Raw genomic sequence first — 27,770 nt, forward strand, 5'->3', positions numbered from 1 at the left:
TCGAGTGCTTCCATAGGTGTTGTCAATACAAATTCTTCGTCGGTCGACGCATCGATGATCGGGAAAGCGTTCGGAGTGCTTGTCGCGTAGGTGGTGGTTACCTTATAACAGTCCACAAGTTTCACACGGTAAGAGGAAGATCGGATTTGGTTACCTACAAATTTGCGGATATTGCACCACTCTCCCTCCACTTTGACAACAAGATATCTATCCCGTGCTTTGTTTTTGTTCTTGTCATGATGTAGGTAGACTAGGTCACCAACGCGGATAATTTGACGAGGTGGTTGTAAGCCAGACGGGGCCTTACATTTTTCACTGTACGAGTGGTTTGTTTCTCTGGCTTGTTTCTGCTGCAATGCGAGAATTTCATCATCCAAGGGAACTTGTTGGTTGAGGAATTGGTCGCGTTGAGACAACATTTCTCTTGATGATAGACCACGGCTACGAATGCGTGTGTTGACTCGAGCAGTAGCGAGTGATAGTTGTAAGGGTGTCACCATTCGGCACAATGGATCCTCACGAAGAATTTCGTCCTCGAGCTCCTGAATAGCTCTTTCAGCTACCGGGTTCTTGTTGGTGTTTTTCGCGTTACCGACTTCGATCGTCATGCGGTACTTTGCTAGAAGCTCATCGCCCACCAAAGATTTGAGTCCTGGAGCAGCATCAGTTCTTATAACTGCAAAGGGACCATCTAGCGGACAGATAGGAATGCACAACTGCAAAATTCCATCTCGGAGAGTGTCTCGACGTTCGTCTTCAATGAGCATTGTTGAGGTGTATGAAGTTACACACTCACGAACGAGCAGAATGAGTTGTCGTTCCCGCTTGATAACATCGGCTGCGAACTGACTGCCGACTGCCGCGGGAGGATCGGAGGACGTTTGAGTGACCACGAATGTCGGTGCTGTCTTTAGTGAGGCACATTGATGACAACCCTCAGAAACGCGGTGGATAGCAGTATCCATATCTAGAGCGTAAAAGTATCTATGCACAACTGTTTTGAGTTGATGTTGTGAAGGATGTCCTAATCTGATATGGAGAGCTGTGAGTAATCCGTCGAGAACCTGTCGTGGGACGATAATGCTGTTGGTTGATTTCACAAAAGGAGTATTTCGTTTAACAACCAGCAGTCCATCTCTGGAAAGTGAAGCTACATTTAAGTAGCGTTTGACGTCACGTACGTTGGTTAACTTTTTTGATGGGCGTGTGCCTTGTTTGAGATGTGCACATGTACGACGCAAATCGCTACAGTCTGATTGAATGGCTAGCCATGCTGACCGACTTATGAATGGCATAGCTACAGATCCATTGACAATTTCACTTGACGAGACACTACGCACGACCGATTCTGATGACATGTGGACAAAAGTGCAGATCTGACATATGGGTTCTTCACAAGGCGGTGCGTTGCGACTCGAGAAATCAGCAGGCAGATTGGCAGTGCCTGCTACATGTCGAATAGAAACCTGGAACCGACTGGCAGTTGACAGGAATGTCGTCACACGAGGGCTAGCAGAAAACTCGCCACGACAGAGCTTTTCGAAGGCTTGTACACATGGTTTGCTGTCTGTGAGGACACAAGTATTGACGGATGACTGGATGATATATGGTGAAAAGTGTTTGATAGCAGCAGCAATGGACAATGCTTCTATTTCACATGGGAGCCACTTGGCCTGGTTTTTCCGGAGCTTTGCGCTAAAGAAACCACTAAGTTGGGTTTTTCCGTCGCGCGTGATGTAAAGTGTGGCGCCTAAGCCGGGATTTCTGACTGCTCCATCTGTTACAATCCAGAGTTGGTCATCCGATCGTGGTAAGGTGATGGTGCGGTTGGAGAGTAAAGCCTGCTGTGCCGTTCTGAACGCGTCTCTCAGTTCATCTGACCACAAAATTTTGTCTTTTGATTCACGTCCTGCTACTGCGTCATCCAGGGGAGACATGAGTTTCGAACAGTCCTTGAGTACCCTTGCCATAACTTTGTAAGCTCCGATGAAAGATCGGAGTCCACATACGTTGTGGGGTGCGGAACATGTGGAGAGAGCGGAGATACGATGCGGACTTGCACGGATTGTTCCGAGGCACCAGGTCCATCCCAAGATCGAGGTTTGTTTGGGCGCGATAACTGTTTTGGGTGCGGACAGGTTCAACCTACTGTGACGGAGTGCCTGGAGAACATCAGTCCAATTTCGCAACAGATCTTCTAATGTGTTTCCACCACAGTAAAGATCGTCGGCGACTTTGGCTATACATCCCTTTTCGACGAGATCTCCTAGAACACGACAAGTAAGTTCCTCTAGGGCTGTTTCTGACCCAGGCATGCCCATAGCACACCTTGCGTACACACGGACACCCTTGAATGGGGTTACTACACCACAGTATTTCATTGATTCGCGAGACAAAGGGATTTGGTAAAACGCCTTTGTGAGGTCTGTAGTGATGATGTACTTCCACTGCGCGATCTGACGTAAAGTAGAATCCACATCGGGCATGAGGGCTGGCTGTGGTTTGGCATATCGACCAACGTCAGCGAAAGCAGTGACCAATCGGTGACCCCCTTGTGGTTTCTTTACCAGAAAAGATGGATTAACATATTCCACAGCGATATTGATGTCCTCAGGACGCTTAAAAACACCCATATTCTCAAGTTCATCAAATTTCTCTTGCAGTTCTACGAGTTGGTTTCGTGAATATTGTGGGACCCTGCCTTTGCGCTGTGGAGGCTGGACGGGACCCATATTAACATGTGCTTGGAATGGTCCGACAGCACCATTGTAGCCTTGAAATGTTGGATTGAAAACGTCATCAAACTCTAGCTGTATTTTCTCAAACTCTGCTTTGACGTTTCGTGGCAAAATGTTATCGGGGTCTAGTTTGATACGATCAGAGTGACGTGCTGAAGTAGTAGATGTTAAGTTAGGCGCAGTGCTGATATGGTAAGACGGGGTGACTTCGGATGATGTCGAGAGATCTGGTGACGTTGTGTTCCTAACAACACAGACATGATCGTTCTTTTTCACATGTTTAGGATTGTCCGATAAGTTTGGGATTCTGATTTTTCCCGCTATGGCTATCACAATTGAAGGTTGCGGCCAGGCTGTGTGGCTATCACTGATTATCTTGTGGGGCTCCACGGCGACTTCTTGATCACGGAACTCCTCAGGAAGATCAATTTCCAAGTAATCGCCTGGCCAGACGGTGGAATGAGATGTGGCGCGTATTATTCGCCGAATGGTGTGTTTGTCTGTTGGCGATGGAGGCGACCGATAGGGGTAAGACGACTTGTCTCCTATCATAATTTGGCGTTTTGCAGGGCGGACGATTACATCGTTTGCTTCCATGAAAGGAATTCCTGCGAGAACGTCCGAATCTAGATTTTCGACAACAAGACCTTCGAAATACAATTCAGTTCCGTCGCGACAGAATGAAGCTCGTGTTTCACCAAGGACCTTCAGCGGCGAATAACCGTCGGCTTGGTTTGCGGTCTGAGAAGTTTTTGTAACCTGCAAACCCAATCCAGCTGCACAGGATGCACGCATCATATTTGCAGTTGCCCCACTGTCAATCGTAAGGCGTACCACATCATGAGAATGGAAGACGTCCATGTAAGGTGATTGTTGGACCAGAACCCTTCCAACGATAGAGGGCTGAGGTTGTGTTTCATCAATCTCGTCATATGACTCGGGAATGTCATCTTCAATGCTGATAATTTGTCTGGCTCGAGCAAAAAAATTTTTGTCCTGTGTTGGGAGGAAGCTACACTTACTGAGGAAGTGATTACTGACTCTTCCTTCAGCCTTACAAAGAGGGCAAAGTTTAAATGGTTTTTTCATAGGTAGCGCCTTTTGAGGAGGCGTGAACTGTTTAGGACGATGGTAGGAGACCGCTGTTCGCATAGCTCTAGCATCCTCATTGGTCTGAAGTTCTTCACGGAGGGATTCCAGGGCTTGAGAAATTTCAGGCTTTATTGACGCCAGAGTTCGAGACCGAAGTTCTGTGCCATACCTCTGTTTTACTAGTTTTGGAAGGTCGGTATGGATGAGTCTCAGCCATGTCAGGACAACAAAATTTTCAAGGGACGGGGACATTTCCTCATCTTCATCAATCTCCTCGCCGTGATGGGCGATACCAGAGTCGCGTCGTAATAAATTGTCTTCCGCGAATGCCATCAATCTTTGGTACAAGTCCTCTGGCCTTTCGGTTGGTTCTAATTTAATGGCACAAAAGTCAATGAGGTGCCCTCCTGTTGATTGGAAACCGAAATGGAGGCGGATTTGTTGCCAAATGAAAGAAATTGATGTTGAATTCTTAACAATGGTGTTTCTGGCAATGATCGGGGCATAGTTGGCAATTTGGCCTAACATTAACTCTAAAGAAGTCACTTTTTGCTCACGAGTTTTCCTTACCGCCCTTGGTAAATCCTCGCCGTCATTCACGAAGCCCCTGTGTGGTGTGTTTCTTGATTTTTTTAGCCAATGAACACGTCAACGAGGAACGGGGCAAAGTTTGGGTCAAGGGAGAGTGTATAAATAAGGTTTTGTTTCCAGTTCTCAAAAGAATTGACAGTTTCTGTTTTTGTAAGACACCATTGTTTCGGAGCCCTTTGCGCCATCGTTCAAATCGAGCATGTAAACACAGCAGCAATTACACTGCGGTGCGGTTATACTGTCACCTGTTTTGTTGTGATGATAATTAAATGTTTCTGAGTTCGTAGGACGCTGCCACCACGCCAGTGAGTGACAAATACCGCAAACACACTTCGATTTAGGCAGCAATAAACTTTACTGTGTTTCTTCAGATGAACAACAGGAAAACGAGGTCGCACTATAATAACATAACATAGGATCCGGAACCGGGTTTTATATCCGGATACACAATTACTGGCGGTTAGTCAATTATACAAACGAAAAAGAAAAATGAAAATGCTGCTGATTTGTAGAAATGAAGCTCAACTCTTACCGACAAAACAGTAATGTTGTTGACGCAGTGACTTCACCAGGCTGTATAGCATGGGAGGCAACGTAACCCATCCTCAGGCGACATGATTGTATTCAATGATATAAACTAGTACTTTACTCGAAGGTATGACAGAAATATGTATATATCCGATCTAATTGAGAGTTCGTGTCATATGAGATTTGATGAAGTTAATCTAAAAAGTGGGTGTTTTGGCGAGTATTGACGAACAAAACTTAAAACTTCGAGACTAGTTTCATAAAATCTTATGTGAATGACCACAAATTTAAGATACTTCTTATCACAATACTACAACCATCTACATTTCGAAAATGTTTAATGTCACATTGTGTTACAAATCCAGCGAATGCAGTCATTTTGTTATCCAATCCTAATGTCACGTTATTGTTGCTGTCGTGACATCACAGTGAATTTCCTGTTCGGCAAAGCCAATAAAAAGCGCTCCAGGTTATATTATACTAGTGACATATGCAAAACCAGGTGATATAATACAAACTTTATCTTGCTATAAGTCATAAAAAGTAACAACAACAAAGATAATAGTCTACAGACAAACAATTTGATTTACAAAAATAAATAAGGTGTAGTTTGTATTATTAAGATAAATCTACTAGTAATAGAACTGCTTGTTACTATTCAATCATGAATGAGGTTATTCAATAGAATATGATGTGAATACATAAGTAATGACACAATGACACACAACGATAATCATAAGCTGTCAAGTGTGGGACTATTTCTTAATCAACGACCCATTTAACTGTGTTTCAACGGAAACGAATCCTTTTTCATTACATGCATTTACCTTGAAAGCTGTGTGTTTGTCGTCTGATAGACATCATTATAACATATTAAGTTTTAAGAAAACCTTCCATCACGTTTTTGAATTGCTTCCGAGGTACACTGTAGAAAGTGTTAACCCTGTTTCTGTGAAATGTTACGACCATAACTAGCACCAGCCTGGCCTTGGAATTGGTGACGATCTTTCCTTAATGTGATCATTGGTTTTCGATTCCTGTCTCATAGCTGTAATATTGTAGGTTCCATACAAAGGCTAAAGTTATAGGACAAAATCTGTATTTATAGTATAACATGCTAGACTGTCTAAATATGGTAATATTATTTACAGCGACACCTGGATGTAGATTCATAACATGAACAAGCATTAGAGGACGTGGGTTGGAAAGGGTATTGACCATAATGAGATCATGTTAGGGGTTTTCTATATGTTTTAAGTGTAGTGCAACAAGTGACTATGTGAAATCTCTCTAAGTCCCATATTCAAAGGTGGGGTTGCAAAATCCGCCCACGTGCCGATTTTTTTCAAATTTTGCAGTGTTAAAGGTCTAGGTACATAACTACTTTTGATGTGCTATTTATTTATTTTGTATGTTTTAAAAAGGCATAAAGGGCCTGAAATGATGTTTTCTAAAATTTCTTTGGGTATGTGGCAAGGAGACCCCTTGTGTCCATCTTTTGAACATAATTTTTATTTTTTTTTAATTATTTTTGTTGATAAAAGATACTTCATTCTTTATTTCATATCCATTTATAATGATATAATGATGTTTACGAATTATTTTTACGACAAATTGTTTTTGAAGCAAAAACAAATCAAATTTTTTTCAGGTTAAAAATTGAGGATATTGGGTTTGCTCGAAATATTTGGCATGTTATCGATTTTGTCCACACTTTTAAACCATTTTAAAAACATGCTATAGGTATATTCTTTTAACAAATACTTTTTCAAAAAATGAAATCCGGGAAAATAGCATTTCATTGGCTGTAATGTAGTGAGGGGAATTTAAAAAAAAAACAATATTTGCCCTAGTTGACCATAAATTTAAAATTGATCATAGACACCATAATAAAACAACAGTTAGTGATAGAATTATTTGTTAACTAACATATATACTATGTACTCTAAATTTATAGCATTTCTATCCATGCATCTTCCCTAACAGTACAAAAAAGCCTAACAACTAGATATGCTCTTGGGTGAAACAAATAGTTTCTCTTTTCTTATCAGAAATCAAATAATTATTGGAAAGAAGTATATTTTCGTCCGCAGCTTAAACTGAAAAGATACAAATTAAGATTATCCATCTCTTTTATGTAGATAGAAACTATTTTAAATTAACGAAAAAATGATTAAATAGGGAAACAGAGTTACTTTTGATTTTCAAATGAAGTATGTATACCACCACCACAAAGGCTACAAACTTAATTTTGAGCAATCAGTCGGCTTTTATTATGAAACAATGGCAACAATGTATTTAAAACTGTTCCTATCTCATTCGGCATACCTCATAACCCATATGTACCAATTTCCACTTATATCTAATAATATCTAAATTACAACCAATCACAGACCTTCATTTTGTTTCCATGACAACCAATCTTTTAAAAAAAGGATTCCATGTTATTCAGCATATTTTATAACCCATATATACCAATTTTCACTTAAATCTGACAATATCTAAACTTCAACCAATCAGATGCCTCCATTTTGTTTCCATGTCAACTAATCTTTTTGAAAGTGTTACCATGTTATTCAGCATACCTCGTAACCTTATATACCAATTTTCACTGAATTCTGACATCATTTAAATTTCAGCCAATCAGAGGCCTCCGTTTTGTTACCATGGCAACCAATATTTCAAAATGTGTCACCATGATATTTAGCATGAAAAATATTACTGTACACTGATTTTCACTAATATCGGACTCTGGAATCATAAACTGGAAATGTATAACTAGGTATACTAACAAAGAAGTGGTCTGTTGCTACGTGCACTCTCTACTTTGAAATCACTCAAAAACAGTTTTCCCGGATTTTAATTTTGAACCTAATTTACACATAGACAGAAAATGTCATGGGAGTATTTTTAAATGGGGGTAAAATTGTGGACAAAACCAGTAACAGGGTGAAATGAGATGACAAAAAGCAATGTTTCGTTTTAATTTTTTCCAAAAAGTGTTACTTTTTCGTGAAAAATATTTGTTCAAACAAAATTTTCCGTTAAAAATCTAAAAGAAATGAGTTAAATATATGAATAAAAAATGTAGAATATTTAACAAAGGCTAACCTTTTTTGGCATGTTTTTGCAGGTAGTTTTTATGAAAATGACTACAAAGAATTCCGGCCCTTTCGGCCTTTTTAAAATTACAAAAGGAAAAAGAATTGTCATTTTAAAGGGACAAGTAGTAGTACTTTCAATATGCAAAGTTTCAAGAAAATTGGGCTATGGGCTGTTTGTTGTTTTTATAGTGCCCTTAAAATAACTGGTTTTGTTTCGGTTCCTCCAGCTGATGTTACGTTTGGCTAAGTAATGGTGCTAACCTTTAAAGAATCTCTGTGGGTCGGTGTAATGGCTCCTATTTTATCCCAAGAGGGCGTGTTCGGATCTGACATCTTCCAGACATCCAGTATACTTGGTCCGGTTATGCCACAGTCGTGATGGTGACACGCTCATACTGAATAATAGGGTTTGATTTCAAACTATCACATGTCTGGAAAAATATCACTCAAAAACACAATGTCAATAGTATTTTTAAAAAGTTATTTGAAATTATTTTCAAACTTTCACACACCTTGATTTTATATTGATTCTGAATTGATTATTCATTGTTTGAATATGTATTCTTTTGAGTATCGATAGTTAAGCTGGATATTATATATTCGACCTAACAGTCTAGTGGTCTGGGTGTCCGGATGCATACATATTCAGTTATAAATGAAAGATTAATTTCGGTTTGAGACACATATCTGTAATCAGGTCTATGGATTTGGGGGTTTATCTCATTCTTTCATCAAAAACATGTCACATTCATAATATCCCTATTGTCAATCAACAACAACAACACAATGTAAGTTACCAAACTCTCGTACATATAACAACTATTACACGCTACTATCCCTAAGTTAAACTAACGAATGGTATACTAAGATGATATAGATGTGCTTCACGCACGCTGGCTTTACTACACAAAGCAAACATGTATTGGGTAATGCTTATTGACGATCGAGTCCACATCAAATCAAAGTCAAGTGAAATAGGGATTATCCTTAACACACACTTAACGGTTTAGGTGTGATATATGAATGTGAATACAAGATATGCTGCACGCACTGACCATACATACAAAACACCGTGAAATTAAACTATGATGACTGTGATATGGACTACAAATTACCACACTCAAAATCGAACGTGAGAATGTATTCCATTCAACGATTACCTAATCAACATTTGCTGCAATCAATTAATCATGAATGGTAGAAAAACGCTGAGCAAATATTGGTCTCCATCTTTCAGTTTTCTTGGCAGTGATAATCGAATGTCTCTGTATTAGGTATGTAACATGGCGGGGACTTCCTCGTAGTATTCCGTTTATTTCATTAAACGTGTCAAACATTGATAGGCGGGTTGTTCATCATACACATTCACAAACAAGCCCAGTGAGAATGCGATAACCAGCTTAGCGTATTGCTTTCCCATAATTAGTTTTCTGGCGCAAAAAGTGAACATTTCAACATTCTTCCATGCGCAGGTCCCTTCCTATACGGCTATAATGAAATATAACTTTCGACAGCGCCCCTCGTCTATCATACCATCCATTTTACTACGAAATCGATGCTTTCTTTCCTTCTTTGTTTGGAGAGTTCCTAATTGCATGTCGAGGTCATATGTCACAGTTAAGCAGCGGGGATTCGTATAGTAATATATCTATATCCATCATCAGGGACTAAATGGTCTGTCGCCAGAACATTAAAAACCCTGACGTACGACTTGCGGATGGTTCCGATGATACATCGCCGACTATTGCCATTCTTACTAATGGATTTTAAGCATCGAATGCATTACTTGAACAGGAATCATGGTCAGCCATTGTGATGCACTCCTTGTAGCAAAACACTCCGACCTCGTACCGATATACTTCTATACAGACACGTTTCGGCGTTCCGGGTTCAGTCGCGTTCTAGTGTTCTCACAAAAAAACATCTTGTATTGTAATTCAAACGCTGCCTGTCATACATTTATCCAAAGACTCAAGTTTCGCCTTCGTCCTTGTTCTGGCGCACCTCTATACTAAAATGTTTGACCTCCCTCTAACCTTTATCATTCTCTATAGAAATTCCTGGAACATGTTCTGAAGTTGAAGAGACACGTGTATTACATTAATTCCATTAGGTTTGATGATTGGGGAGTTCTACTTCTTCTGTCGACATAGCCGCATAGCAACATATAACACGTCAAATAAAAAAGAAATTGAAAAGATATTGCTAGTTCCAGGCGTGCGACACGACATTGTAATATTCATTTTTTCTGGTGCTTGAATCGAAGGGATATCATTCACAATTAACTAAGAATGCAGATCCCATTTTACCGATGGTGAGAACCTATTTAGGTGCAAACTCATTGCTTTAATGTATTAATTAGTTTTAATGAAGATAGAATAACAGGGAGGTGAAGAACACGTGACGAAATGTGGTTAGATTAGAGAACGGAAGTTTGGTCTAGATTTAACGGTTTACACAACATAAAGGACCTGTTAAAAGCCTAATGTCATTTCTTGGCGAATAGACACCTTTACAATACCATAAGGAAAGCAAAAAGCTTAAAGCATGTATAAAAGGTATGGAACTCGAAAATTGTGGGAAACCGTGTACTCTTTCGTTTGCAAACCTACAATGAAAGGCTATCCTCTCACACTATCCATTAAAGACAATTACATGTAATAAGACCTTTTGCAAAATAAACGTACATGTATTACTGTAAGTCAACTTCTGTTCGCGTGCGATTTGATTTCGCTTAATTCACAAGCGATAAGAATCGCGGAAATTAATTGCTGCGGAAATATACTATATCTAAAATAGAACCATATTATTTTTAATCACGAAATCACCATTAAAATTCGATGGGCATGAAAACGCGACATTAGATTGCCGTGAAAACATCGTTAGACATGAAAACGCGACATTAGATTGCCATGAAAACACCGTTAGACATGAAAATGCGACACAAGATTGCCGTGAAGATATCGTTAGACATTAAAACGCGACATAAGATTGCCATGAAAACATCGTTAGACATGAAAACGCAATATTATATTGCCTTAAAAACATCGTTTTGACATGAAAACGCGACATTAAGTTACCGTGAAAGTAAGTTGATTTACAATACATTTAAGCTTGAAACGCGTATTTTTTTCAGTAAATATTAATGCCATTTCCTTTACTGGACTAACTGGCATACATATTCTCTCAAAATATTCCATCTCCATATGTACCACTGTATAATATTTAGACGATGTTCTACAGTAACCACGAACACGTACTTTTATTTATGCATCATATTGTTGAATCACGGGTTGTATACAATAGACCAATGCTACACATGTATAACACAATGTTATTCCGAATATCATATCATCTTTATTGAATCCATAGCAGAAATGTTAGTTTAAGGAAGACCTTCTCTGTATGCAATTTGTTGTGTGTGTGAATAACCTTGTTTAGGGAGGGTGCGTTATATTGTGTTGTAATAGTGAAACTTTTGTCATTTTTATAGTACTATCTCGATGAAACATACTGTCATTAATACCCAAGACACTCCACCCGGTCACATTATACAGCTAATTGTACTTTTAAAAACCAGTATCATATTATAACCATAGAGAAACTTCCCGCGTTAACAAGATAATTAGGAGATTGAACATTTATTTTGTATTATTTTTTTTTTCGTTAAAGCCCAGACCCTAGAGCCCAACTTTGACGTCCCGGTTGTGAATGTGACGGCGATAGCTGGAAAGACTGCCATTTTGCCTTGTTCTGTCCAGTCGCTTGGCTTCCATAAGGTAAGTAAACTGTGTTTTATCAAGGGTCACCAGTCACCAGCACCGCGGTCACACACTGGCCATATCCTGACCATGCCATGCTACAGTCACACAGTGTTAAAAAAAATCATACAATGCAATTGCACTATATCGCTATTTACTCCTTTTACTTTGAGCCGTTATCGATTTGATTCTTGATGAAGATTAATATTCACCTGTAACAATCCATTCCTTTAAAAATATTGACCTGATTATTCTGGGATTTCACGAATGTAGAAAGAGAAGAAAAGAAGAGGGAAAAAAAGAAAATTCCTCTCGAGAACAAATTGCTTGCTTCGAACAGAGATGCCTTATAATAGCTTGTTGTTGTGTATATTTAACGTAAGATCATTGATTCAGTTAATTAATTGATAGATTTCCTGTGTAAACGACACAGGATCCAATTATGTTTTAACGAGGATGGTATTTCTCCTCATTAGGATACAGGGAAGTATATATGGAAATGTATGGTAGTAGTGAATATGGGGAGGGCTGCTGGCAATGATCTCGTGGATCAATACTCATACGAGGAAATCGCGGATTACCAAAGCGTATGCTTAAAGAGATAACCTGTCAACATTATTTCTTAAAATGAAACAAAACAAGACACAGTGAAAATGAATAAAATACTAAAAACTATTAATGTTACAGTTTTATTTTTAAAGGAGTAGTGTTGCGGTTTTAAAAACCTGTTTTCACTATTTTGTATTGAAATATAAAATGTATATTTGTTGAATTACGACATTATGACTTAATGACATGAGCTTCCTACAGTCACACTATTGTCAGCCTGAGTATTATTGTAGATACATAAAACGAGGATAGAACAAACACATTCTTTACAGATTGGCATTCAACTTAAGTTCATCTCGACATAATAAAACAAAAAAGTAATCCAGACTCTAAATCACAGCAAGGACAACGTAATATACAAGGGCAAAATGATTTTTGAAAAGCATAAGAATAATCCCAATGTTTCTGAATCGTTCGCGTCTTTTTTATTGACAGTAGCCCTGCATGTAGGGCGTTAGAATTGTACCTGCTGCCCCTATTGCATGATCGTAAAAGGCGACTAAATTTAGGACCTTATCTTTTCTCTTCTTCCTAACTGACTTTATCTTCCCTAATGCCTCTCTTGGCACCGCCTCACTTTTGGCCTTGAGTTGAGCGTTCGCCCCTGTGAGGAAGGCTCTGGGTTCTGTCCTCTGTCCGAGACACACCAAAGTCTATAAAAGTGGTAGTTTCTGCTCCTGCTTAGCGCTCAGCATACAGAGTGGGACGACTGGTTCGCCCGTTGTCAGTATAATGTGACCGGGTGGGGTGTGTTGCTTGGTGTCTTTGGCGGCATACTTTAGTGATATAGCACTATAAAAAGGGCAACAGTTCCACTATACAAGAAGACACAACATGAATATCCCGCAGTCTCCCAAAATATGCACCTCGCACAACATACACGCAACACACCACATACATGGGAGGCCGTCCTTACATGACCATAGCCGTTAATAGGACGTTAATTAATCAAACAAACAAATTTATTGACAGATCTGGGTCCAGTTATTATTTGAAATCAGTACTGCATGGCAATACATTTGTAAGGTGTGAAAGTATCTTTAATCAAATCCCTAACTCTCAGTCTCTATTGAACGGGCCATTTAGCTATTTCATCCAGTAAATCCATACGCAGTGACAATAGTTAATATGATCATATGACAATGTGAACATTCGTGCAATGTGCCATGAATTTAAATACGTTTTGTCATACAATATACATTAATGGTTTGAATACCGTTCTAAAGCTGTTTTTTATTGCCCGGATTCGCCAATAACCAGCAGGCCTATCAATTAACAATTAGACCTTGGCTATAACGAGGTATGATAACAGACGTGTTTAAGCTGCTATGGAAATTCAACATGTTGTAAATAGAAGCTCACCTAACTCTTTTCTATGTAAATGCAGTAGAAACCCTCCGATCGTGGTTAGGGTTCTGGCATATAAAATACAAACTTATCGCAACGCAAAATCTAATGATGCGTAAATCTTGCAACATTATTCTCAATTTGACAAAAATCATTCAATTACGTCGCTAATGTTACATTTGAAGTCAGCGATGATATTACACCAATAAATCAGCCCATGTCTCTTTATCTAATTACAATATTGCAGGCCAGTTTTTGGAAGGGATAATTGACAAAAGAAGCTACAAATATAGAAAACAAATTATTGGCTGATTTTGCTCGAGCTTAGACCCTGTTCCTCGTCAGGAATGGGTTGTCGGTAATACCGCGACATGTTACGCTGTCAAGAGCTTCTGGTAGCTATATCACGTTAGCAGATCGGGGCCCTATTAGAATAAATTGCTTTTGATATATGGCACTATTTGCAAACACCGTTTCGTTAAAGATTTAACAAATTTGCCCCCAAAGCGACGAATTATATTATGCAACATTCGTTTATTCTGCGACCTATAAGGTTTAGAAGGGTAATTTCGGAATCAGTGTTTTTCGCTTCACTGCTGAATCTTACCCTCGCATTCAGAAGACTTTTTTGCGTAAAAAGCGCTGGCAAAGCTCCTGGTAATGAAATTTGAATTTCTCTGTGACGAATACAAGGTCTCAATTGAAACTGGGACTTAGAGTTCTGCAGCCTGGTTTGTGCTGTTGTGTAGTACATGTTTGCTCATGAATCACTTGTAAAATAACCATTAATGTGAAACTTCATTGTACTCCAGTGAAGTAGCCATTTCATCAGTAATCATAATTAAAAATCGTTAAAATCTTAGAAATTTGCCATTTAAGTAGAAACAAAATATTCACTGTAAAAATGTGAAATTGATTTCCAAAGCAAAGGTATTTTGTAAGTTCGAACGAAAGATGGATATGAATCCTAGATAAAAAGTTAAAACACGGTGCCTGTCATAAACAGTATCATTTCGTTCTATAATGCCGTAAAAAACGGCATAACTACACACTGACGGTATTAACATCAAACTACACAGAAATGCATACGTAAGTAATGTAGCAAAATTGTATTTATTTTACCCTTAAAAGCACAACAACAATGACTAAGTGTATGCATTTAACACACCCCAAGGTTATTTGTAAAGATTTTAATTAAACACTAATGTGTTCCCCCTATATCTAAATACGGGACGCATTAATCACTTAAACACTGATAATATGTAAACCTCTTACTCTCTGAGAACTGTCGACTTTCAAATCAGGACGTAGGAGTTTGTTATGACACGCTTTTAGAAAATTCTGCTTTACTTCTTTTTTATATCTAAGAACACCTAACAAGGACAGTTTCCCCTGTGTGCGGTGTGTTGTTTGGATGACTATGGTGTATCATGTGATATTAAATCATCTGCCTCCTCAATTTTATAATCCTACCGGCGGCTGTTGTGACCAAATGATTCAAATGACCCGACATATTGTCACAAGACCTTCAACCACTGGCTTTCAACATCGTCGCTAGACAAAGGGGTACAATCTGCCTACTCCGCTTCATAGGTGAAGAGGAGTAATCGGATCGTAGTCAGTGTATAGCAAAGATGGGGATTAGAGTTCGAATACCATCTGAGGTAGTCGCCAGGTACTGACCGTTGGGTTGTGATTTTTCCCGGGTACTTCAGTTTCCATAGCCTAAACCTGACATGTCCTTAAATTACATCAACCAAACCAGGTGCAAAAACTGATTACAGATTAAGTCGGTTTTAATACCATACCAGTTTGCCTGCCTTTCAGGCGAACCAAACATTAGCCTCCTGTTTCGACAGGGTGTAGGAGTAAAAACATATACATCAAATTGTGTTGGCGTGGAATATCTTGAGATAGCGCCCATGCTACTAGTATTTCATCATTAACTTTCATTATTTACAGGACTTAAGGTATCATTTACTGAATTTAACTCCTGTTGTGTAACATGAAGTATATCATAACATGTCATTTAATCACGTAACAGTGGATGAAACATTGATGGTTTTATATGGTTAATAGTTATTAACTATGATTTATAGATTTAGTTATCAAAACAGCTTTCATTAACTCGTTGGGTATAACATTATTTCGGGTGTTTTAATACCTGCAGAGTTGTAGCTACTGCTTGTGATATTTATTTATTATGGTTCTGTATACATCGATATATTTCTTTTGGCCACGGGATACAAAAAGTATTAATATAAAAACCAATCGATAATTATAAAATGATACATGTTTATCTTTCTTAGAGCTTTTATAAATATCTGTTACACCAGTATTTTGTCAAATTGTAGGTATATACTCTTTCTTACCTGGAGAGAACCGTTATAGGCACTGCCTGTTGGTTTTGTAAAAATTGATGAAATTGAAGATTAATGAGGAATGCATATTCAGATCAAGGATTCTAATAAAATTTACATGCAAGACAATCAAATCATTCAAACTCGAAATCCAATTGATCAGCATGCGTCTTTGTTTGAATCTTGTTTCCATGATTATTATTTATCAGATAACGTTATGGAATCGTCTGAAACGTATATCGTATATCACTTATATCAACCAAACATTTTGGTATTGAACTTTTGGTTTAAAAAAAACAGCGCCATATTTTTGTATCAAAATGTTTTGATTAAAATATGCTTTTATTTCAATCGTACTCATTATCGTTCTACAACAAACTTCATGCTCAAATAAGACTTGGTTAACTTATAAAACACCTTACAGGTTGATCGTTATAATAAAAGGCGACTAAATTTTGGATATTTTCTTTCCTATTCTTTGTACTTGACTGTAATTCTTCCTTAGTCTCCTTGACACAGCTTCAATGTTTGATCATTCACTTCTGTAAGAAAGACTTAGCAGAGATACATTATAGTCTATGGAAACTGCAATTTCTTCTTCTGTTTACCGATCGGCTAGACTGGTTTGCCCGTTGAATGTGTAGTGTGACGTGGTGGTGTCCTTAGCGGCAAGCTTCAGTGAGATATAACTATGAAAAGAGCAAGAGTTCCAGTACTGCAAGGGTGCAAAACACGAATACCCATCACATTGCATGCATTAAATGATACGTAAAGTATTTATTGCAAAAAATATCGTTACCATTTGTAGATGTAGTTATAGTTGAATTATATTAAGATTATTGATAATAAATTTAATTAACTTTAGTAAAGCAGTTGTTAACACTTAATATTTGTACACATTCCTTCTTTTGAAACTGGTCGCCATAAAAGTTACGATTGTTGCCGAACAGAAATCGGAAAGTTCACGGCAGTCACGTGGAGTTCTCGGCAACGACGTTACATTCTCGGCTAACTTCGGTTCGTTTAAAAGTGGGAGCCACTTATCCTGCATTTGACTTCTATTTAGTCTTATGTCTGAATAGTTCACAACGGGATCTTTCTTCAGATTTTTTTTTATTTATTTATTATGGATTTGAAATAATTGTGAGTAGATTCATAAACTAAATAATCGGGGTAAATATTAAAAAAGAAATGTTACTGGAAAGTGAAAATTGAGCGAAAATACTTCTGTAAGAATCTACTAATACCAAACACCAGGACAACTTACAGTCAATGGCTGCTATCCATTTTCTGAGTCATCCGTGGTACGTGTGAGTGGTCATACAAAGTGGCCCTCCGGTCCTTACATCCCTTTACAGAAAATGTCCTCCACAAACCTTCAGGGAACGGTACCTCTGTCAAATTTGAAAAAAATGACTTGATTAAGGGTTGAAGCAGCAGCATTAAAGCATTAACTTGGGTCAAAGCCGGTCTCCCGTGGATTGATAAACTAATAATCCATTTTTATTGGTGTGTCTTTCTCACAATGAAAAATATTTCCTCGTGTTATGTAACCGAGTTTTAGGTCGCGCGGATCCAATAGACGCTTTTAGAAGGCTTATCAGAATTTAATGTTGTTTTAAGTCATAAACTGCGTTAATAATTCTGAATTATTGAACACTGAGTGGTACATGGACTAGGTATACCGTTATAGATCTCACTGGTATGGCCATTAACGGCTCGGAGGAAGTATCCCTAATTTACACTTAAAATGACATACCCTAATGGTCTGACGGGTAGCTACAGTATTTAATACCTATTCGTACTCTCTAAAATATGATTTAGACATGTGATTATGACTTAATATCTCTGGCTGAAAACCCAAACTGAAATACAGAATGTATGCCATTTAGTAAGCGACAAGAATGAGAAGAAACGTGTTGATTAGACTGTGGGTGTGATAGAATGTTTATTTGCTTGACCGGTTAAACAGACACACAGATTTATAAACAATTCATTTTGATGATTTGGTTATTGTTATTCTAAAGTAAGGAAATGGACAGTCAAAGGACCAGAGGGTAACAAGCAAGAAATAGTAAATGAAGCTATTAAAGAAAATTACTGAATAGTGGTGAAATATAGTGGTGAAATAACAAAAAAATACTTTGGGAGGAAGGCGTTGTCTATTCCAATGCAACCACAAAATCTGCCGTTCAAAATCAAGGCCAGGCTGTCATGGCACAGTCTCTAACGAAAATCTACTGGCGACGATGGAACCACAAATCATATCACTGGCTGCTTATGAAGTATAACCTTTTATTACGAAGGGAAGAGAGTATCGCCAAGATTTAGGTCATGGAACTACAGGTCATAAATTGACTAATGGGGAGTGTTTTAAAACTTCAAGATTATTTCAAGATGTCAGCGCATTTAAACCAAAACAGGATATAGAACCAAAACCAAGTAATCTGACTTAGTAATGTCGTCAGTTTGGTGTCCGCCATGTTGTTTCTACTATCAATATCAACGATGACTTAGAGGTCACACAAAACGTCATTAGACGGATCGAGTTGAATATATGACAGCCTAGTAATGAGTTCTAATGGCTTTTACTGTACAACAATCTATTTTCGTGGGCAATAAGAAAATAACCGCGAAGTTAAATTGTCGTGAAAAACGTCTCTGTTTGAAAACGTGACGTCGCCGCGAACACAGTATGTGATGGGAGAAATGTGGCGTTCCCTGGTCCACGACGATTTCTGGTCTTGTGGTAGAAATATTTGAAGGGTCCTGTCTGATGTGTTATCCTCGTGGTATATCTAATACTTAAGATGGTGAATTTGATTCTGACGTAAAAATGGTTTTATCAATAGAACCAACAGGACGGCAGAATTATAGATATTTATATCAATCAACGAATGAAATATCAAAAATGTCCGGGCAGACATATTTGACAGCAAACGCAATCGTAACCCAGATCAAGCGTGCGTCTGACCACAGGTTTGCACGAGACTAACTTTGAGAAAGTAGAAGTCAACATGTAATTGCCTGACCCATTAGCATGCACAAATGGCATAAAGACCGGGAACAGACCACAATAAACATGGCTTATATGAAAGGTCATGACGCGGCTTGAGAAGCGATAATACTACAGATCTTAAATATAAACTCGAAAACAACTTAGTGGCAGTCCGAATTATATAGTTTTGGAGGAAAATGCTTGCAATAGATGATTTCATATTAAATTCGTCAGAACTAGATTTTGACTCCGGGTCGAACCATGAACCTGTTTAGTTTAAAGCTTAAGGCGGTAGATTTCCGATAAGAGCAGTTGACTTCCATCTAATGCTGTAGGAAAACCAGCAAATGTCTCTCTACTTATAAAAACTAGGAATTTGAAAACGTAAGTGATTTTTTAAACAATGTATTGGGTTGGGATTATGACAGAATATCCAATATCATGGCAAGTTTTTATTTCGGTAGAACACATCATACCAGTAGGAAAAAGAAAAGGGATTCCATTTCACAGTTTTATACTAAAATACAATTTTATGTATGCCAGGGAAAAACGATTGATGTTAGAAGTCCGTGTGCACTTTTTGGGGAAAATGTAGACAGCAGTCCACAGTTTCAATTTGTTCGGCTCTCAAAGTACACACACATAAACATTAATTTTCTTCCCCAATCACAATTAGCATACGGACTCCCATGTCGTGTGGTACATATGTACATTTGACTTGTAAAACCAATGGGAACAATAAAATTAAAAGTTTAGATTTAGCTATAACTCATTCTACGGTCTCCAATACACACCACCCGTCTCCCCTGTTTCATTAAGTCGCACTCCAAGACGACTGCGTGTAAACTATTTCATCAAAAGTTCCAAAACTCTTTCGTTAGTCTAGCAACAGATAGTTGCTATGCTGCCTATAGCTTACTCCAAAGTACATTCTATCATTTACAAAAACCTAATATCCTTTAAATGATTCCTTTCTTACACAAGTCCTACCGATGTTATGCACCTGAAAGTTTCGATTTTTTGTTATAAAGTATTCCCATCCATTTAAGATTTTTGTATCTTGTAGGTTTAATCCATTATTGCCTATTTTGCGATGTAAAATCAACTTTTTTGTTTGACAAACAACGTTTTGTCTTTATTTCCTTACTGTTCTTTTTTCGAAGAATTTCAAGTCGCATCGACCGTTATTGTGCACGTGAGCTCGTGACGGCCTGTGATTAGGGTTAAATCTATAATCACACCCTAACGTCCATCAAACGCGCGCGTGCTGCAGCCGATATATACTCCACCAGCCGACAGTGGGTACGAACTGCGCCTGGATGGGACCGGAGAGGAAAGATAGCCGTTTTTAAGCCAATAGTCAGCGGTATTAGAATAATTATTAAGTTTACGATTTTATTGACTGAAAGTAGACATAAATATTGAAGTTTGACGGACAAACTTTGCATGGCTTCCTTTTTACACCGCTCCGAATGAAGCCTCAGTTATGTGATTGACAGGTTTATCTTTATATATTGATACAGATGATATATAAAGTGATACAATTCACAAGCTTCGAATAGCATACATCTATGGGGTTTCCGCTTTGGAGAGCTGATGGTCTAGCGTGTTAATCCATTGAGACCAAACACACTTAATTCTTTAAATGGACGCGTCGGTCAAACTGACTAAAACGAACCATCATAGTCCAAAATAAAACATTGATCATTCTCAAAACGTTTTCTTTTTTTTTTTAATTTTAAAATACACTGAAATTATTAATCATAACACTTCAGTTGTATTTGAAAACGGACATTAAATGTTATGTCCCAAGTTAGATCTCTCATGAAATGGTTCGTTGTACTAATGGTAGGCACGCGTGGCCCACCATGTCTTCCATTGATCTTTGATCCGCTTATAGCCAATGGTTATGATGGAAAAGCCAAATTAAATGCGGGCGTGCAATTAACACTCGTATTGGTCCGTCCAGTTGAACTAATAGGTCTGTGTAGGCTATAGCGTCCTGATAGTCAAAGACAATGAGATGAATTAGGCTGATGCCGAGTGTAAAAATATTTTATTTGATAAATATCGTTTCTTTTAGGTTTCATACGATTCAATAAGATTAATAAGAAGCAATTATATAGTTAAAGCTTCGTATTATACGTGGAAACTGCATTTACGTTTAACAAGTCCAAGGAATTCCAAGAAAATCGTGCCCTGTGTAAACATATGGTCGATACAATTAGGAATAGATCTATTATAATATTTGATAAAGTATATCATAAAATGTTATAATAGATACTTAATCAGTGTTGGACAAAATTAAATACAGACTTCATGACTGATGCCATCAACTCGTTCAGTCTGCAGGAACAATTTGTGAGTTTCTAAATACCTCGGAGACTTGGTTTTTTTAGAAAAATAGTAATATATCTATAGTAATATTATCGGTAAAAAACAAATATAAAAATAAATTTAATGAAGGTTTTAATAGCTTGAGGAAGATTGAAATAAAACATTACAATTTATTCTGTATTTTTTAGTCAGCAGATCGTGGCTTATGTTTGTTAAGAAACATTCCTGTCTTTTAAAAACATTCGACTGAGCCTGTGTTTGCCTTTTCATGGTAAATGCTACCTTAGTAACTGTGCTGTCTAGCTGTCGTAAATATTTCTCAACAACACCTCTCAATACCACGCTTTCACGGACCCTTAGAAATCGGATTTTTTAATTCGATTTTTAGAATATTAAAAATACTCATTTTAGACTGAATCCTAATAGAACAGAACTAAGCAGTATACCAGTCTGTAGTCCCCAGACTAAGCAGAACTAAGGAATGCCCGTCAATACACCAATTCTGTAGTCCGCGGACTAAACATAACTAAGGAGTAACCGTCAGAATACACAATCTATAGACCACGGAACAAAGGAGATCCCGTCAGTATGCAAAGTCTGTAGCTCCCTGACTAGACAGAACTAAGGAGTGCCCGTCAGTATACCCAATCTATAGACCGCGGAACAAAAGAGATCCCGTCAGTATACAAGGGCGGTAGTTCCTTAATTAGAATTAACTAAGGAGGAGTGCCCGTCAGTAAACAAGGTCTGTAGTTCCCTGACGGAACTATGGAGGAGCGCCCGTCAGTATACAAAGTCTGTAGTTCCCTGATTAGACAGCACTAAGGAGAAGCGCCCGTCAGTATACTAGGTCTGTAGTTCCCTGGCAGAACTAAGGAGTGCCCGTCAGTATATGAGGTCTGTAGTTCCCTGCCTAGACAGAACTAAGAGTGCCCGTCAGTATACAAGGTCTGTAGTTCCCTGACAGAACTAAGAAGTGTCCGTCAGTATACAAGGTCTGTAGTTCCCTGACAGAACTAAGGAGTGCCCATCAGTATATAAGGTCTGTAGTTCCCTGACAGAACTAAGGAGTGCCCGTCAGTATATAAGGTCTGTAGTTCCATGACTAGACAGAACTAAGAGTGCCCGTCAGTATACAAGGTCTGTAGTTCCCTGACAGAACTAAGAGTGCCCGTCAGTATACAAGGTCTCTAGTTCCCTGACAGAACTAAGGAGTGCCCGTCAGTATATAAGGTCTGTAGTTCCCTGACTAGACAGAACTAAGAGTGCCCGTCAGTATACAAGGTCTGTAGTTCCCTGACAGAACTAAGGAGTGCCCGTCAGTATACAAGGTCTGTAATTCCCTGAAGAACTAAGGAGTGCCCGTCAGTATATAAGGTCTGTAATTCCCTGACTAGACAGAACTAAGGAGTGCCCGTCAGTATACAAGGTCTGTAGTTCCCTGACCGAACTAAGGAGTGCCCGTCAGTATGCAAGGTCTGTAGTTCCATGACTAGACAGAACTAAGAGTGCCCGTCAGTATACAAGGTCTGTAGTTCCCTGACTAGACAGAACTAAGGAGGTCCCGTCAGTATACAAGGTCAGTAGTTCCTTGACTAAACGCTACTAAGGAAGTACCTTCGGTATACAAGGTCTGTAGCTCCCTGACTAGACATAACTAAGGAGGAGTGCCCGTCAGTATATCCTGTCTGTAGTTCCCTGATTAGACAGAACTAAGGAGTGTCCGCCAGTATGCACGGTCTGTAGTTCCCTGGCAGAACTAAAGAGTGCCCGTCAGTATAAAAGGTCTTTAGCTTCCTGACTAAACAGAACTAAGGAGTGCCCGTCAGTATACTAGGTCTGTAGTTCCCTGACTAGACAGAACTAAGGAGTGCCCGTCAGTATACCAAGACTGTAGTTTGCTGAGAGAACTAAGGAGTGCCCGTCAGTATACTAGGTCTGTAGTTCCCTGACTAGACAGAACTAAGGAGTACCCGTCAGTATACCAAGACTGTAGTTTGCTGAGAGAACTAAGGAGTGCCCGTCAGTATACTAGGTCTGTAGTTCCCTGACTAGACAGAACTAAGGAGTACCCGTCAGTATACCAAGACTGTAGTTTGCTGAGAGAACTAAGGAGGAGTGCCCGTCAGTATACTAGGTCTGTAGTTCCCTGACTAGACAGAACTAAGGAGTACCCGTCAGTATACCAAGACTGTAGTTTGCTGAGAGAACTAAGGAGTGCCCGTCAGTATACTAGGTCTGTAGTTCCCTGAATAGACGGAACTAAGGACTACCCGTCAGTATACTAGGTCTGTAGTTCCCTGACTAGACAGAACTAAGGAGTACCCGTCAGTATACCAAGACTGTAGTTTGCTGAGAGAACTAAGGAGTGCCCGTCAGTATACTAGGTCTGTAGTTCCCTGAATAGACGGAACTAAGGACTACCCGTCAGTATACTAGGTCTGTAGTTCCCTGACTAGACAGAACTAAGGAGTACCCGTCAGTATACCAAGACTGTAGTTTGCTGAGAGAACTAAGGAGGAGTGCCCGTCAGTATACTAGGTCTGTAGTTCCCTGACTAGACAGAACTAAGGAGTACCCGTCAGTATACCAAGACTGTAGTTTGCTGAGAGAACTAAGGAGGAGTGCCCGTCAGTATACTAGGTCTGTAGTTCCCTGACTAGACAGAACTAAGGAGTGCCCGTCAGTATACTAGGTCTGTAGTTCCCTGACTAAACAGAACTAAGGAGTGCCCGTCAGTATACTAGGTCTGTAGTTCCCTGACTAAACAGAACTAAGGAGTGCCCGTCAGTATACTAGGTCTGTAGTTCCCTGACTAGACAGAACTAAGGAGTGCCCGTCAGTATACAAGGTCTGTTGTTCCCTGACCGAACTAAGGAGTGCACGTCAGTATGCAGGGTCTGTAGTTCCCTGACTAAACAGAACTAAGGAGTGCCCGTCAGTATACTAGGTCTGTAGTTCCCTAACTAGACAGAACTAAGGAGTGCCCGTCAGTATACAAGGTCTGTAGTTCCCTGACAAGACAGAACTAAGAGTGTCCGTCAGTATACAAGGTCTGTAGTTCCCTAACTAGACAAAACCAAGGAGTGTCCGTCAGTATACCCAGATTGAAGCTCACTGACTAAACACTACTAAAGAGGTTCCGTCAGTACACAAGGTCTGTAGTTCCCTGACTAAAGAGAACTAAGGAGTGCCCGTCAATATACCCGTTCTGTAGTTCCCTGACAGAACAAAGGAGTGCCTTTCAGTATACCCGGTCTGTAGCGAGGACAGAATCCAGCCCTACCAGGCCAACACATAGAGAGACCCTGCTTTTATTGGCATTGGCGTCGGTACCCGCCTTATCTGGTGCTATTTATATTACCGAGGTACCAGGGGAGTACCTGTCTCCGCGCGGTAGAGGCATAGCTATCTCCATCACTGGTCGGGAACACAGTACCTTCTCTCTACATAGCATCAGCATCCCTGGCTCGTCACTGAAGCCCTCTTGTTCATCTAAAAGGCACGACGCCCGCTCTTCAAAGATAACACTCTTTAATATTGTGATGGATCTTTTCCGAATTATTTCATCTCTGGGACTATGAAAAAAGGTCATGACATGAGCTTATGCATTTTGTGGCGTATTTAGGCAGTCTGTTCCGTGCTTAATGCACAGACGTAGACCAATATTGATACATTTTGGCGATTGATATTCATGACTTTATTTGGATGTTTAGATCTATAATATCATTCTTGTATTTATATTCTTTGACGTAATCCAATTTAATGAATATTTTAATCGATAGATATATATTTGTATGTTGTCGATGTTGTCTACACTACAGACATACTATAATTGGTAAATAAGGTCCTCTTTGTGCTCTGTCTGTCCCTGCGGCACAGTTACAAATCTGCGCTAGCGACCTACCAGCGTGGTGTGGCTGACCACTCGCTCCAGAGGTCAAGGCCGATACTTCAAGATGGAAAGCAAGGCTACGACAATTGTTCATATCATGACCTGTTTCAATGTGCAAACAAAGCATTTGCCATTACCCAGAGATCAATGTTCCCTTCGTATTTTGTCCAGTCAAAATTGTATCAAGCTACATACTTCTGGTTTTCAGCTCTACTCCAGCAATGAATCTCCTGGAAATGCTTACAATCAAAGTTTTCACGCAAGCAAGCACACCCATCAAGACATTTGTAATTTAGCATAGCATAAACTGAAAACCATATTTACATACACCAATCACTTTCGAGGTCTGTTTCTTTGTATGATTGATTAATTAACGTGTGCGTGGTGTGTGTTTTGGGAGAGTGCAGTGTAGTCTTGTATAGTGGACTCTTGCTTGCCCTTTTTATGGTGCTATATCAACTAAAGCATGCCACCAAAGACACCAAGCAGCACACTCCATCCGGTCAAATTATACCGACAACGGGCGTTCCACTCGCTTAATGCTGAGCGCTAACCAGGCGCAGAAACAACCACTTTAGTAGACTTTGGTGTGTCTCGGCCAGGGGACAGAGCCCATAACCGTCTTCACAGTGACGAGCGCTCAACCAAAGGCCAAATGTGATGTAGTGTTAAGGGAGACGTTAAGAAGAGAGAAAAGATAATATCCAAAATGTAGTCGCCTTCTACGATCATACAATAGAGGCAGCAGGTACAATTCTAACGCCCTACCTGCAGGATTTGTTTTGTTTATCATAGATAAGTGGACAACAATTCTGGTAGAGTATACGCCGTGTGTAGTGAAATGACTCCAGAATAACCAACACATAGGCAGAACCAAATTAAGATTCATTGCAAACAGTACAGCACGAGGTCTCTACTTGTCAAGGTCACCAACAAACCAGTGATTTCATTTAATCATTAAGTCATCAGTCTTTAGGTACCAGCTAGACTGTAGCACAGCATTTGCCTTTGGCGCGTCCTCTGATGAATTCGGCTTAGTCCATCAATCTTGGAACTACATGTAGAGCGTTAAAATTTTAACTGTTGCATGATCGTCGACGACTATATTTAGGATCTTATCTTTTCGTCTTCTTCCTATCGCCTCTCTGTACACCGCCTCACGTATGAATGTCACTTGAGCGTTCACCCCTGTGAGAGTCAGTTTGTGTTCTGTCTCTTGGCCAAAACATACGAAGGCCGACTAGAGCCCGGCAAAGTGATATGAATAAAACTAAAGCTTTTTATCATGGTAATTTTTTTCATATCTTCGTATACCAAAGATGGGTACAAAAACATATGAAAGCATGATACAAAAGATGTGTAAGCAGAATTTATGTGAGTAGTCACTTTAATATCATTATGTACCAAAAGAATGGCAGAAAACAGCTATGACATCGAAACAAGTGAAAGGCGAGAGACTCAAATGTTACTAAGTTTAACAAATGTCTTCCGGATAAAACTGTCAACAGTTAGATTGTATACATTTTCATAGAAAAACACCATAAAACAATTAGACAAATACGATAATTTTGGAAACCATGTTTCATTTAATTGTTTACATAATAAGAATGACCACATCATACAGGTATTATTTAACAATTCTAGGCCCCAAGTTACACCCGAAAAAATAGCACAATAGTTTCGATTCTGTTCTTCCTCAGAAGCGCTTAACGACATTTTACGCTTGTTGTGACGCCATAATCGAACCGCTGCTATGGTCATGGTGTTTGATTACGACATTCCAATGCTCTTTTCACATCTTTGTGTATCATGGTTTCAAGTGTTTACGTACCACTGATTATAGTCTATAATAGTGGTAGTTTCAATTTTCGTACCACTGATTATAGTCTATGATAGTGGTAGTTTTATTTTATAAAGGAAGCCAGTATAATGTGTCGGATGTGTTTGTTCGCTGTTTTTGACAGCATGTTGCCGATAGTATGGTCAGGTGCCCTAAATTCGTCACGGACCTGTTGTCGTCGGCGCGATTTCATAAAGATTGTCGTCTGTCACAGTAGATTTGGTCAAGGAAGATTTTTCTTTCTTAAAAGGGAGTATGTGTGATAATAAGTAATTTTACAAAAATGATACAGCAATATGCCCCAAAACGAAGGTATTTTCTTAAGTCCATTTTAAATGAAAGTTTTAAACTCTACCATCAGTGTATCACGATAGATAAATAACGAATTGATTCACAACTTGTACAAGTAAGACAATATATTAGATATTTGTGATGATATAATTGGTACATTTTATTTGTTGTTGTTTCCTTGAAATCCGAGAGGATTTGATTACCCTGACGAATATTGGTCCTTTTTTTATTGTCTTCTTTCGCTACACAAATTGCACACGTGGGAGGCCGTCCTGAAAT

The 27,770-nt window shown here is 39.0% G+C and overlaps 1 protein-coding gene across 1 annotated transcript in view; it reads left to right on the forward strand.

The window, feature by feature from the left end:
• LOC138332941 (lachesin-like) overlaps window positions 1-27,770 on the forward strand; it is a 99,859-nt gene that overhangs the window by 49,861 nt on the left and 22,228 nt on the right. The window contains exon 2 of the mRNA XM_069280995.1: window positions 11,726-11,832. Within this exon, the coding sequence (XP_069137096.1) occupies window positions 11,726-11,832 (107 nt within the window). The remainder of the gene's footprint in view (window positions 1-11,725; window positions 11,833-27,770) is intronic.

This window comes from Argopecten irradians, chromosome 10 (genome assembly GCF_041381155.1).
Source record: "Argopecten irradians isolate NY chromosome 10, Ai_NY, whole genome shotgun sequence".
NCBI lineage: Eukaryota > Metazoa > Mollusca > Bivalvia > Pectinida > Pectinidae > Argopecten > Argopecten irradians.